The 15,339-nt window shown below is 42.4% G+C and overlaps 1 protein-coding gene across 5 annotated transcripts in view; it reads right to left on the bottom strand.

Moving 5' to 3' along the window:
* Positions 1-333: 333 nt before the first annotated feature.
* The window catches only part of YTHDF3 (YTH N6-methyladenosine RNA binding protein F3), a 90,036-nt gene continuing 75,030 nt past the window's right edge, over positions 334-15,339 (bottom strand). For all 5 annotated transcript variants that reach the window (XM_063923789.1, XM_063923785.1, XM_063923786.1 and 2 more), the window contains one exon: positions 334-7,576. In XM_063923789.1, the coding sequence (XP_063779859.1) occupies positions 7,553-7,576 (24 nt within the window). In that variant the 3' untranslated portion in view covers positions 334-7,552. The remainder of the gene's footprint in view (positions 7,577-15,339) is intronic.

Raw genomic sequence — 15,339 nt, 5'->3', positions numbered from 1 at the left:
ACAATCAATAAAAATATACAGGTTTCTATGCAGCTTTAAGGCTTATACTAGTGATTTTTAGTTGTGCAATTGTGTGTGTAATATAATAGGTAAGCAATTCCACAGCCACATCTATAGCTGTAAAGCATTCGCTCACATTTTCTATGCAATCTATGACCTCCTGAAACCATAATCTCTAAAAATGTAAACTTTGATGATTTATAAATTATATCACTTGCCAAAAGATTTTTCTTTAATTTAACCATGGAAATTTGCAGAAAGTGTATGTTCTCCAATATAACAGACACACTTAGCAACAATATTATATTTTCAAAGGAATGCCCAACAAAAGTATAACTTTAGAGAGTTTTGGAGTTCTGAAATTGCAGTTGCAAATCACCAATATTCAAGGTCTTGTGCAGTGTCATTTTCAAAGCTCCTATTTATTTTTACCACTGAGAAAGTGTTTTGGTTTATAAACTGACTCCCAAATTGCCCAAAAACAATACAGACATCCAATAAATAAAAAAATGCCAATTACTGGATTTTAACATGGTTTATTTTCCAGCTCTGTAAGGACTATTTTGCTCTGCCGTATTCGTATACAGTATATGGGATATCTAAACTTTTTAATCGCATACATAAAATTTAGTTGTACAAGACCAGGTCACCACAGTTCTCACAAACGGCAGAGTGATGCAGAGGCACAACTGTGTAATACAACTGGATTATTCCTGTAATTAGATTTTCAAAAACATACATTGTAACAAATTAAAGAAATGTGTAACTTTTTTTTTTTTTTTTACCCTCTATTTCGTGCAGTCAGAAGTTTTCATTTTAATGCCAGGTGCAAAAGTGTACCCTATGTGAAATGTAACTTTGCAATAAAACTAGAGATCCCTTTAAAAACACCAGCAACCGAGCAAGTTTTTTTACATTTTTTCTTTTTTTTGCTGCATAAAATTATATAATTTTACTACACATTTCTATATTTAGACGACATATCCAGATTGATTACAACCCAAATGCCAGCTACTTCATATATATGTATATATTTTTTTTAATATAGGTATATAATAAAGTTGTTGTTTTTTTTTTTTTTAATACAACCTGACTGAGCTTGTGGTTAGAAATCTTAATTAAAACTGTTAACCTGTACCATAATAGGATTTTAAGCTTTGGATGGATAAGTATTCAACAGTAATTAACTACTACTGAAAAAATTAGGGAAAATACATTGTGAAAATAGTTTAAAAAAATATTCTTAAGATTAAGAGCAGGCATCATAAATCTGCTCACAATACTGGTATAGCACTTGAGGATTGTAACGTATTCTGAGGACTTAATGTGCACTAAATAAAAAATCTTGATTAAATTTAAAGCTTTCCAGATACCATATCACGATATTGCAGCATATAATGTGACCATTTAACAGGTCTAACAGACCAATCTGCATCGAGCAGGTGCAAACTGCACCGTTCCCATCATAATGTGGGATCTATTCATGAACCAGTGAAAAGAGTGAACTAATCAGCTGCTACGTATAATTTTATAGAATGTACTTGATAAATGTTACTTCAAAGCAGATTGGTTGCCATGGGCAACTTCTCCATGGGCTCACTTCTCCACTCTTTTCACTGCTTCATGAAAAGACACCTCCCCCCATATACTCTTCCTTCTGTTTATTAGGCTATTACCCCCCACCAGATGGCATGGGGTATTTACCCACTGGCATTTTTTTATTTTTTTTACTCACTTGACATGTATTTGTAACATGATTAAAATACAGGGTAGTATTCAGTATGCCGGCTGTTGGGATCCCGACACCAGGCATACAGAACTATTCATCCTCTTGGGGGTCCACGACCCCCATGGAGGGAGTGTAGAGTGGCGTGTGTAGCATGCCACCGTGTCCGCAGCGTGTCGAGCGCAGCGAGCCTGCAAGGGGCTCATTTGCGCTCAACCAGCTGTCGGTATGCCGGCGGTCAGTATCCCAGCGCCGGTATGCTGGCCGCCGGGATCCCGGCCACCGGCATACCATACTACACCCAAAATACAGTACATGTAAGCTGGTATGACACTAGGAGCTTAATTGACGAAGCAGCGGCTTACCGGATGAGTGGGAGCTTAACATTTGAAATGGCGCTTGCAGTCCATGTAAATCCTTATGTGCTTTACACGGACTGAGTGCGCCAAATTTCTCCTCCAACCCTCCGGGAGCGGCGGCTTTTGGAAACACAGCTCTAGAAATCTTTTCTAGTGTTATTGTACTCAATGGCAGTGTTATTTGCATTCTCTAGTATGCTTTTACTTCCATATTCTTGCATTTCAACATAATGAAAAGTCTAAAACACTACTAACAAGAATGCAAACTACTATTGGTTAAAAAAAAAAGCATCTGGCACACCGGTGGCTTTACCCATGGTACAGGAAATACACCTTGGGGTCAATTCTATTCGGCAACTTAAGAATAGCGCCGGGAATTAGCTCCGGACGCTATTCAATTCAGCTGCTAGTGACCTGCAATTGTCGGGAATTCTTCTCTCATCCCCGGGGGATGAGAGAAGAAACCCGACAAAAGTGCTGCCTCGCGGCTGGCGCGAGGCTGATTCTGTCAGGAATCAGCCTCGCGTCGGGGAGTTAAGTCGGAGAATGCCCGTTCTCCCGACAATTCAACCTGTTTAGTCGGCGAGAACGGGACATCGTCGACTTAACTGGAGCTGAATTGAATAGCGTCGGGAGCTAATTCCCGGCGCTATTCTTAAGTTGCCGAATGGTCAGCAGGGCTTCCTAAGGTTTTTAGTTTGCCAACAACAACGAGATTACCACCACTGGAGCCAAGTACATTACATGTGAACACTATGAAATAACCAAGTGAAATGGTTCAAAGACAGCAAGCACGTATCTTAAAAATAGCACTATACAGAGTTTAACAGAAGAATAAAAAGTTTCTTTTTGTTTGACAGGCATACAGTAATACAGACCATTGTAACGCTATGTAGTATTTCCACCTATCTCTGTTGTGTATTTAAATGGGTTACAATACTGCAGCAGCTAGTGAGAAAGTCACATTCTCTAAATCCACAAACACGGATTCTTGACAGATAAAGACTGCAAATATGGGAGCTATGCATAAAACTAGTTAGCAAGTCCAATACTGGAGATGTGAACAGTATTGCCCACAGTACTAGATGAACATACAAGCGGTCACAAGGTTAATTAAAGGAGGTATCAGGAATATACTTTGCAGTGAAGCAAACCAGTGCAACATACTTCTCAGTTGATTCACGAAAACTTTCCACTTTCTTAGTGGCATGGCAATATGAGGGCTCTATATTCATACAAGCTCAGGGGAAAAAAAAATGTATAGTGGAATACGTATTACACGTATTAGGCAATTTTGATTTCATCTCCTAAATGAAGCAAGGGCTACCAGATAGCATACTAGTGTTCCTTTACGATCTGTCACAAAGGTGCTCTACTCCTTACATCACTAATAGAAAGTAGAGTCTACAATAAACCACCAATTTACTTATGGTACAGAATTGCTTACTTAGCATATAATCACTTTGGGGCAAAATTTCTCTTAAAAATAATTCTGATATAATAGTACCGTTAAAAAAAGAGGAGACTGTCGACTAAAAGATTAAATCCATTTAAACAAGCATAGTTCTTTAAAAGCATTTGCATAAAAACAATCCCTCTTTGGAGTCTAAGCTTTAAGATTTCTGGAGGAAGGGCGGGGGGTGGGGGGTTTAGATGTGGCAATATGTCAAGTTTTCTTACGCAAAACATAAAAAGGAATAAAAACAATCACGTCACGAAGAACAGGTCACTTAAAGATTATATAAGAACTAATTTTCAGATGTCTTTCTATTTGCCAGCTGACAATACTATACACATTCATTGATAATTAAATGCTTGCAAAAACATACAAAAAACCATGCTTATGTGCCCAAGAATCCATGGGAAGGTCATGTGTATAACTTATTTGAGAGACAAAACAAGAAATGTTTACAGACTTGCGTGATTTTAGATACAAAAACCTTTTCATTTGGTGATTTTGCTCCATCATAACAGATATCAATAGCAGTCTTAGGCACAGGTTACCTTTAAGGCCATACATGTCACCTACACACAATGGATGCAGCCTTCTCAAAGGCTGAATAGATTATTAAGGGCCCTACAGACTGGGCGACCTGCCGCCGAGCTGCCCAACTGCCGATACGGCAGACGGGCGACCCAGCGGCGGGGGTGAGGTGACGGGGGATCGAAGTTTCTTCACTCCCCCGTCACCCAGCTTCATAGCAATGCATGCTAATATGGACAATCTCGTCCATATTGGCCTCCATGTATAAGCGACGGGGCACCAACGATTAACGAGCGCGGGGCCGCGCATCATTAATCGTTGGTGCCTACACACTGCACGATATGAACAAATTCTCGTTCATTAATGAACGAGAACGTTCATATCGTGCAGTGAGATCTGCCAGTGTGTAGGGCCCTTTAGTCTATTGGTTCACTAAGAACTGGTGAGATATATATAGTGGGGGTTGACATCCAGCGCTGTTATGTAAAGCAGCTCGCTTACAATAAATCTCGTTAGCTTATATGTTAATGAGCAAACGCTGACAGTAATGTTATGCAGTTACTGAGAAAAATGAACCAAATGAGGCATAAAATTCAATATATTATAAAACGATATAATAAAACAAATGTAACAAATCATAAAATATAATAAAATGAGGCATAAATTTATTTTATTATATCGTTTTATAATATATTGAATTTTATGCCTCATTTGGTTAATATTTCTCAGTTACTACATAACATTACCGTTAGCGCTTGCTCATTAACACAGTGATATATACAGCCTGATTCAGCATTGTACGCAAACATCCTTCTGCAATGCCCGCAAGCCACAGTGCTGATGGAGGCAGCTACGGTGAGCATCTTACAAAACAAGGGGGGGGGGGGGGGGCTTCCCCCATTTGTAGGCATGCAGAGTCCAGGGTCTGTGTTTTCTGAAGCAGATTTCCTGGCCCCAACAGCATGAAAACACCGGCCATTCTGCATAACCTGAGGTTACGTAGATGGCCAATGTTTTTGCAGATCTGATGCTGCATCCTCAGACATAGCAGATCACAAAAGCTAGCAGAAGGCGTCTAGCTATACAAGATGCCTCCTGTGGCATTAGCACAGTTTAGCAGTAGCAGCTGAGGCAACTGTTGTAGGTGCTAATGCTTAGTGCAGAGGTTCCCAAACGCAGTCCTCATGGTACCCCAACAGGCTATGTTTTAAGTTTATCCATGCTTGGCCAAAGGTGACTTAATCAGCACCTTTGTCAATTTGATTTAACCATATGTGGTATAACCATGGATATACCAAAAATATGGACCACTGGGGTGCCTTGAGGACTGCGTTTGAGAACCTCTAGCTTAGTGTCCAACTCTGAATAAGACCCATTGGGGTCTATTTACTAAGCCTTGGATGGAGATAAAGTCACTGGAGATAAAGTACCAGCCAATTGGCTCCTAACGGTCATTTTTCAAGCCCAGCCTGTAACATGACAGTTAAGGTGGGTACACACTAATAGATATATCTATGGACGGATCGGGCAGTGTGCTGTGCATACACACTGCCCGATCCGTCGGGGACTGACGTCATGAACTGGGCGGGCGTGTACACACTGGCCGACGGACTCGCGATATATCGGCCGTTCAAGAGAACGACCGATATATCGACCAGTGTGTATGGGCCTTTAGGAGCAGATTGGCTGGTACTTTATCTCCAGCGACCTTCTCTCCAGCCAAGGCTTAGTAAATAGACCCCATAGTGTGTCATGTTTTTGTGATGTCACTAGTTCTTAGCAGGATTTCCATGAACGCCCACAAAATGAATGCCTCCTTGTGTGCTGTAGGATAAAGTAACTCTTCATCTTAAGCGCTAACAATTCCCCTTTACAAAATACCACACTTTCTTTTCATTTTGCCATTATTACACCATTAACATAGAATATGCATTAAGTGGTTGTTTCACCAGTTTCAGTGAATTATTTTTGGTGTGCCATGTTTCATCGTCAATTTATTTCTTTATGGAAATACATATAGACTTTTCTCTCACCAGTAGATATAAAAGCATTAACTTGCGTTAAAGAAAATTATACGGTATCTAAAATTTGTTTCAGAAATGTCAATGTGTTAATCTTTTTACTATGAAATCAGAGGACAAAACATAACTGAATGACAGCAAGTAACAGAATCTTTAGTATTTATGCTGGACAGACATATTTCGCATAGAAAAACATTTCTACCGTAGGAGGATCCCAAGTTCGCACTACATTAAGCTAGAAAGTTTTTTTTTTGTTTTTTTTAGAGAATGCACAATTGCACCTGCTTTACAGAGGCTCATATACATTAATACATTTGTCTGCAACACATTACCAGATTATCATTTCTCTAAACTAGAATAAAACCTAAAAATAAAACAGAAGAGGCACTTAAAGCAAATCACAAAGTGGGCAGTGGGACTTATCAGGACTAGGCTTAAATAGACGGCTGAATAGCACCCACAGTTATTTATTAAGAGCTGAAAGAGCCAAACAAATGAATTGGGAAAATAGAAAGTGCCAAATTCCACATGTATGCTCGCTAATAAAAAAAAAAAAAGTTTATTACGCTAGTGAATTAGAGGAGTATATTCCTAGTTCATGAGAGCACTTAGTCAGATTTGCTAACACTCCGTAATAAGAGTTCAAGTTAAATGTAATTAGATAGGTCACAAAAAGCCTCACGGGTACGGAGGTGCATTTACTGAAAACAGAGATTTGTGACACAAGTGGTATGAAACATGAACTCGCCGGCTTGCGCTCATTACTGACAAGACAGCTGCATCCCCTGCGCCTGGCAGTAAATGAGAATAAGCACAATTACATTGGTCAGTAAAACTTGGTGCCCACAAAGCTGTACTTTAACATTCTTACACCAAAACAAAATGAAAGAAAAGGTCTCTAGGATTCTGTGGGTTAGGTTCGCCATACTGATGTCACCACAGTAAATCTTAATGGACAACTAGAGTTTACTCCTGAATTAAATATGGCATGATTCATTTTTTTAATTTTCCAACAACTAAAAAATATGACAATAAAAATAAAAAACAAAAGCCGAGTGAATCTCACATCATTAACTAACCACTTTTATAACAGTTGTTAGTATTAAACAAACTGAAAGGGAGAAGGTATCCTTGCATTTAATGAGTCTCCTGCGTCTTTGCTAGGATGCTTGATTACAAAAAGACGACAGTTACTGATAAAAGCTCCAGGATAGAAAGTGCTTGACGAAGTAGTCGGGTGTGTTTGGTGAAGAGTACAAGGATAGATGCATTGCTGAAACCAGTATGCAAGGGTCGGGGTGGAAAAAAAAAAAAAAAAAAAAAAAGTTAATTTTATGGTAGAGTTTCAAGATGTTGCCATAAGCAGAAATAAAAAGCATAAGTCATGTTTTCTTCGACAAGTTAGGCGATTTCCAGTCTGCATCATTAGTGTTGTTTTTAGAGCAGTACTAACTCCATACAATTATTGTTTGTTTCTATTTCTCTCCTGTAAGACAAAAAAGAGAAACACAATGTTACACAAAAGGTGATTTCCTGCTGCAATCAAACCATTCTACAAGCTGACAAGCACTCTTAAGGGGGGTACACAAGTACCAATGTGTGCTGAGCGTTCTAGCACAGAACGCACAGCACACAGCACCACTTTAGAGTCAGCAATAGCGACTTGTGGGGCCGCGCATCGCTATAGGGCATGCACACAGAGAGATGCATGCTTCATTTCTAAGTAATCTAGTCAGATTGCTTAGAATTTAAAGGGGGGTACTCACGGAGCGATCGCTGCTTAAAATCTAAGCAATCTGACTAGATTGCTTAGATTTTAAGCAGTGATCTCTCCGTGTGTACCCCTCACAGCGATAGCGATGCGCAAACCCACGCATCGCTATCGCTGGTGCTAGATTGGCCTGCATGCAGGCCAATCTAGCGGGTCGCTCACTTCACCCGCTAGGTGAAATGAGCGCCCCCCCGCACGCATTGTGCTGTGCTGAGCAGGGGGAGAGATGTCTGCTGAGCGGTTCGCTGAGCACACATCTCTCCCCACATCTGCCAGTGAGTACTGGCCTTAAGGCACACATCGCTACGTGTGTACCCCCCTTTATAGAAAGCAAAAGAACTACGTAACAAACCCAACCTTTTTATAAGACATCAGTTTATTCTAAAGACAGATACATGTTCATTGCGATTATGCATGAAATACAGTGGAAGAAAACCCCTCACGTTAACCTGTGTATAAGTTATATCATGGGAATACATATTTCTGATTTGGTGATTTAAGCACATCTCACCTACAGCTATAGGGCAGGCATTTCCAACCTTGGTGCTCAAGACACAACAACAGACCAGGTTTTAGTAATACCCATGCTTGAGCACAGGTGACTTAATTAGTACCTCAGTTATTTTGATTTAACCATCTGACCTGAATCCTGGATAGCACTAGAACTTGCACTGTTAGTGTGCCTTGAATACGGAGGTTGGGAATGCCTGTTATAGGGCTCTGCTCCAATAGCATCCCTATGAACATTCACATTTCTTGTAGTCACACCTTTATTTACAGTTTCTGCTAGTACACACAAAACTGGCAGCCAGTGCTTGTGCTACATTTACTCCCACAGAGTAAACTAACATACATATATAGGGGTATATGCAATTGCGGTCGAATTTCGGGAATTTTTCGCCCCCCCAAAAAAAATCGTCAATGCAATTCAGTGCTTTCCGTCCAAAAAACGGACTTTCAAAATTCGACTTTTTGAAATTCGACTTTTGTCAAATTCGACTTTTCTGCAATGATACAAGTGCTGCAATTCGACCAAAGTGTATTCAATTGAAGTTTGGAAATTCGACAACAGTGCTTTTAGACAGTAAATTCGACATTTTCAATCCGCCACACTTTGGTGGGTGAAACTAATAAAAAAAATGTAAAACAAGGTTTTTTTTGTGTTTTTTTTATTGATAATAGCATATCTATTTATATTAGAAGGGATTAGGTACTTGGTTTGTCTTTTTTGGAGGCACAAGTATTATTTATATATTTTTTAAAATAATTTTTATTTATTTATTTATTTTAGATGGAATGGTAAAATTCCGGAAAAAAATGGCGTGGGGTCCCCCCTCCAAAGCATAACCAGCCTCGGGCTCTTCGAGCTGGTCCTGGTTCTAAAAATGCGGGGGAAAAATTGACAGGGGATCCCCCGTATTTTTAAAACCAGCACCGGGCTCTGCGCCTGGTGCAAAAAATACGGGGGACAAAAAGAGTAGGGGTCCCCCGTATTTTTTACACCAGTATCGGGCTCCACTAGCTGGACAGATAATGCCACAGCCGGGGGTCACTTTTATACAGTGCCCTGCGGCCGTGGCATTAAATATCCAACTAGTCACCCCTGGCCGGGGTACCCTGGGGGAGTGGGGACCCCTTCAATCAAGGGGTCCCCCCCCCCCAGCCACCCAAGGGCCAGGGGTGAAGCCCGAGGCTGTCCCCCCCATCCAAGGGCTGCGGATGGGAGGCTGATAGCCTTGAGTAAAATGACAGAATATTGTTTTTTCCAATAGTACTACAAGTCCCAGCAAGCCTCCCCCGCAAGCTGGTACTTGGAGAACCACAAGTACCAGCATGCGGGAGAAAAACGGGCCCGCTGGTACCTGTAGTACTACTGGAAAAAAAATACCCAAATAAAAACAGGAGAGACACACCGTGACAAGTACAACTTTATTACACACTGCCGACACACATACATACTTACCTATGTTGACACGCCGACTGCCACAGTCTCCGACGATCCGAGGGTACCTGTGAAAAAAATTATACTCACCTGCCAGTGTCCAGAGATAAATCCACGTCCAGAGATAATCCTCGTACTTGGCAAAAAAAAAACACGAACACCCGTACCACCGGACTGAAAGGGGTCCCATGTTGACACATGAGACCCCTTTCCCCGAATGCCGGGACATCACGTGACTCCTGTCACTGAGGTCCCTTCAGCCAATCAGGAAGCGCTACTCCGTGGCGCTCACCTGATTGGCTGTGCGTGTCTAAGCTCAGACAGCGCATCGCACAGCTGCCTCCATTACTTTCAATGGTGGGAACTTTGCCGTCAGCGGTGGGGTTACCCGCGGTCAGCGGCTGACCGCGGGGTAACCCCACCGCTGACGGCAAAGTTCCCACCATTGAAAGTAATGGAGGCAGCTGTGCAATGCGCTGTCTGAGCTTAGACGCGCACAGCCAATCAGGTGAGCGCCACGGAGTAGCGCTTCCTGATTGGCTGAAGGGACCTCAGTGACAGGAGTCACGTGATGTCCCGGCATTCGGGGAAAGGGGTCTCATGTGTCAACATGGGACCCCTTTCAGTCCGGTGGTACGGGTGTTCGTGTTTTTTTTTTTGCCAAGTACGAGGATTATCTCTGGACGTGGATTTATCTCTGGACACTGGCAGGTGAGTATAATTTTTTTCACAGGTACCCTCGGATCGTCGGAGACTGTGGCAGTCGGCGTGTCAACATAGGTAAGTATGTATGTGTGTCGGCAGTGTGTAATAAAGTTGTACTTGTCACGGTGTGTGTCTCCTGTTTTTATTTGGGTATTTTTTTTCCAGTAGTACTACAGGTACCAGCGGGCCCGTTTTTCTCCCGCATGCTGGTACTTGTGGTTCTCCAAGTACCAGCTTGCGGGGGAGGCTTGCTGGGACTTGTAGTACTATTGGAAAAAACAATATTCTGTCATTTTACTCAAGGCTATCAGCCTCCCATCCGCAGCCCATGGATGGGGGGGGACAGCCTCGGGCTTCACCCCTGGCCCTTGGGTGGCTGGGGGGGGGTGGGGGAGACCCCTTGATTGAAGGGGTCCCCACTCCCCCAGGGTACCCCGGCCAGGGGTGACTAGTTGGATATTTAATGCCACGGCCGCAGGGCACTGTATAAAAGTGACCCCCGGCTGTGGCATTATCTGTCCAGCTAGTGGAGCCCGATGCTGGTGTAAAAAATACGGGGGACCCCTACTCTTTTTGTCCCCCGTATTTTTTGCAACAGCACCAGGCGCAGAGCCCGGTGCTGGTTTTAAAAATACGGGGGATCCCCTGTCAATTTTCCCCCCGCATTTTTAGAACCAGGACCAGCTCGAAGAGCCCAAGGCTGGTTATGCTTTGGAGGGGGGACCCCACGCCATTTTTTTCCGGGTTTTTCCCGTTTTTCCCTGTTTTTTTAAATCGCGGCAAAATCCGGCAAATCAGCCGTTTTTCGCCCGCAGGACTGTCGAATCCGTTTTTCATTGAATATGGTGAATTCCGGAAGCCACCTGCCGGAATTCACCTGTCGAATTGTGTCGAATTAAAAAACGGCGATAATTTGCCGCGATTCGCCGCTAATTGCATATACCCCATAGGGGCCAATTCAATTGTGGAGTGTGCGCCCTCTGCTGGCAGTCTAAACAAATGGGCTTCTATCGGAGATATTCAATTGTTGCTCCGCTGATGACCAGCAGGGAGCGCGCACCACAATTGAATCAGCCCTTTAAAGTAGGTTTCCAGGAGGATTGTATATTATGTGATATATACAAACACATTTTATATGCTCTATATATGCTGCAGTACAGTATATGGATGTATTTTATTTGCCCATTTCTCACACACCCATTGTGGAGAGGTGCATAAAGTAAAGCATACAGTCAGGAGAACCTACTTGCCTGAATGTGGATCCTCAGTGTCGCGAGACGCCTTGCCGTTCGGCCTGGGGGCTTAACCCTATATCTGCAGATATACGCAACTAAGATCTCTGTATTATCTGATTATTATGTAGTGTTATTTCTCACTCAGTGTGCATTAGGGATAGCAAAATGTTTTTCTCTTACCCAGAATTACCCCTCCCTTTTGGCACCTGAGTGACATCACAATCTGATTGAGCAGTTTACCAATAAATGTGCATTGTATTTCAGAGAGGCATGGATGGGTCAGCATTAGGAGGGATTGCTGACTCCAGAGTGCCATTGGAGAAGTTAGGGGTGTCTCCAGGTAAGCTGGCTCTCAGATGCTGCAGGAGCCATTATCATGTGGCCTTACACTGGGCTATTAGACCCAGACATATTTGTCATTATTTATGGGGTGTGTTTGGGGTGCGATTTTCCCTGTGTTGGTATGATGGCTAGGCTGCTTCAGGTTGGCACACCCTAACACTTTATTAACACTTATGTTTTTACCTGTCACATTGTATATATTTTTGTATTATTTTTATCATACCTCACTTATTTAGCACCTATGTGCTTCTTATTAACCCTTACTAATTTTCACCTGTGTGCTACCCTGGGGTAGCCGACCTGTGCCGACATGAAGGGGTCCCGCACCCTGGACCCACACCTAGTATTAGGGACCCCCAGTGACAGACGCCTTGCCGTTTGGCCTGGGGGCTTAACCCTATATCTGTAGATGTACGCAACTAAGATCTCTGCATTATCTGATTATTATGTAGTGTTATTTCTCACTCAGTATGCATTAGGGATAGCAAAATGTTTTTCTCTTACCCAGAATTACCCCTCCCTTTTAGCACCTGAGTGACATCACAATCTGATTGAGCAGTTTACCAATAAATGTGCACTAAATGTGTACTGCCCACAGTATACAATATTCTAGAGAGTTTCTAAGTTTGTAGCAGCAGTTTATAGGAAGGCACCACACAACAATGCCCCAATGCAAAACGCGAGTTCCATCAAGAAATGATTTGCAAAATTTGGTGTGCAAGAACTTGGCTGCCCTTATCTCACCCCTGATAAGCATGGATTGTGAGCCTCATCGCCCAATGTCAGTGCCTGACCTCACTAAAACCTCTAGCTGAAAAAATGCGAATCCCCACACCTATGTTCCAAAACCTAGTGGAAAGCCCAAGAGGGGACCAACTCCATGGTTTTGGAATAAGAGGTCCAACAATGACCTACGGGAGTCACTTAAGTATTGATTCCGACTAACACCTCATTTGAAGTAAGTTTGCCAATAGCAACCAATCAGATTCTAGCTATCATTTTATAGAATGTCCTTGAAAAATGATAACTTGAAGTGGATTGGTTGCAACGGGGAACTTCTCAACTTGTCCTATTTAGAAATTTTGATATGCAGGGCGAAATTCATTTGATATATCGCACCCGATCTCCCGTCTGAAGTGATGGGAGATCACGGGGCGATAGTCAATTGTCCCCCGTTATCACACCTATCGCGCCCATAGCAGTTGGCTGACTAAGGCCATTGGTACGATCACAAAAAGTCCCGTTTGAATGCCTAAATAGGTAACTTTTGGCACATTTCAGCTCGCCACAACCAGGGAAGCGAGCTGAAATGCGGATATCGCACCCCTCTGCAGAAACATTTGAATAGCTACCAGCGGGCATGATAGGGGGCGGGAAGAGGCGGCAACAATTGAATTCCACCCACAGATGTAGCCATGCTCGTTGTTGCCGCAAAGTGTGCCGGGCTGCGACTATTCGCACCCAGCAATTGCTCCATACATTGCTTAGGGCTGTGCACATACATGATTGGTTTGCCGCGATGTGTATGCATCGAGCAAAGCTGAGAGTGGCTACTGTATCTGTATCTCACCTATGAGGCATACAATCAAAATGATCAATTTTAATAAGGCAATATGTAATTGGCTGACGCATGTTTTACAATGTGCAATCATTTGGTAATAAACCAAACAAATCACATTCAGGAGAGGATTTGTTCAGTCTGTAAATGGGATAGCAGTACAGGTTGAGTATCCCATATCCAAATATTCCGAAATACGGAATATTCCAAAATACGGACTTTTTTGAGTGAGAGTGAGATAGTGAAACCTTTGTTTTTTGATGGCTCAATGTTATACAAACTTTGTTTAATACACAAAGTTATAAAAAATATTGTATTAAATTACCTTCAGGCTGTGTGTATAAGGTGTATATGAAACAAATGAATTGTGTGAATGTACACACACTTTGTTTAATGCACAAAGTTATAAAAAATATTGGCTAAAATGACCTTCAGGCTGTGTGTATAAGGTGTATATGTAACATAAATGCATTCAGTGCTTAGATTTAGGTCCCATCACCATGATATCTCATTATGGTATGCAATTATTCCAAAATACGGAAAAATCCCATATCCAAAATACCTCTGGTCCCAAGCATTTTGGATAAGGGATACTCAACCTGTATAATCACAGACTATAGGTGCCCATACACTAGACGACTTGTAAACAATGCAATCTCTTGAAATCCCCGGCAGCCTTGGACAAACGATTTTGTGCATACATATACGATAGATATTAAGATAGAGAGCCACATCCAGGAGAGTGCTGTTGTTAACAATAGCTTAAGATCTTCCCTGCAGCAAGGAAGATCAGAACATCCAACCAACGACCCGTGGAACTGCGTATCATCATTATTCATAGACACTGAATGACTGTATCCTAGGAAGACGGCGGTACCGCAAGTGTTTCGAGTAATCACTATACCACCCCTGCTCTGAATACCCAAACTGACTGCCATTTAACCCTTCACAGAAGGAGCTTAAACATAACATTTATCTTATTGTTTTAAAATGTTTTAACCTACCCCTTTTTTTCAGCTTACTTGGTTCTAACATGCAACATTAGCGCTCATTTAGTCTTATTTTGAATTATTGACTAAACTCCTGCTTTGGGCAACCAAGGACCAAAGTGCCGGGTTTGGACACATTTTTTCTCGCATATCAAGAAGCTGTGAGGAAAAAAATGTATCCTCCGCGGCCGCCCTGAATGGCAGAAAAATTTAATTGCTGACGTTGGGTGCCCTCTAGCGGCGACCGTGAAAACAACATCTGAATTGGCGCCTTTCACTGTTGTGGACATTTGGGGTAAATGCAATATCTATCTAAGCCCAGAAAAGTTATAGAAAGCTGGGATAAAAGCCATTGGGGTCGATTCAATTCAGCAACAGTTGAATAGCGCCGGGAATTAGCTTCCGATGCTATTCAATTCAGCTAAAGTTGAGTCGGCGAATGCCCGTTCTCGCGGACTTAACAGGTTGTTTTGTCGGGAGAACGGGCATTCTCCGACTAAACTACCCGCGGCGATGCCGATTCCCGACAGAATCAGCCTCACGCCGGCCGAGCGGCAGCCCTTTTGTCGGTTTTCTTCTCTCACGTTTCTGGGGGTGAGAGAAGAATTCCCAACAATTGAGGGTAACTAGTCGCTGTATTGAATAGCATCGGGAGCTAATTCCCAGCTCTATTCAACTGTTGCTGAATTGAATCGACCCCATTATTT

Source organism: Pseudophryne corroboree, chromosome 5 (assembly GCF_028390025.1).
Source record: "Pseudophryne corroboree isolate aPseCor3 chromosome 5, aPseCor3.hap2, whole genome shotgun sequence".
Lineage (NCBI taxonomy): Eukaryota > Metazoa > Chordata > Amphibia > Anura > Myobatrachidae > Pseudophryne > Pseudophryne corroboree.
Note: the sequence above shows the minus strand (reverse complement) of the source record. Positions and strands in the feature narration are given on the sequence as shown.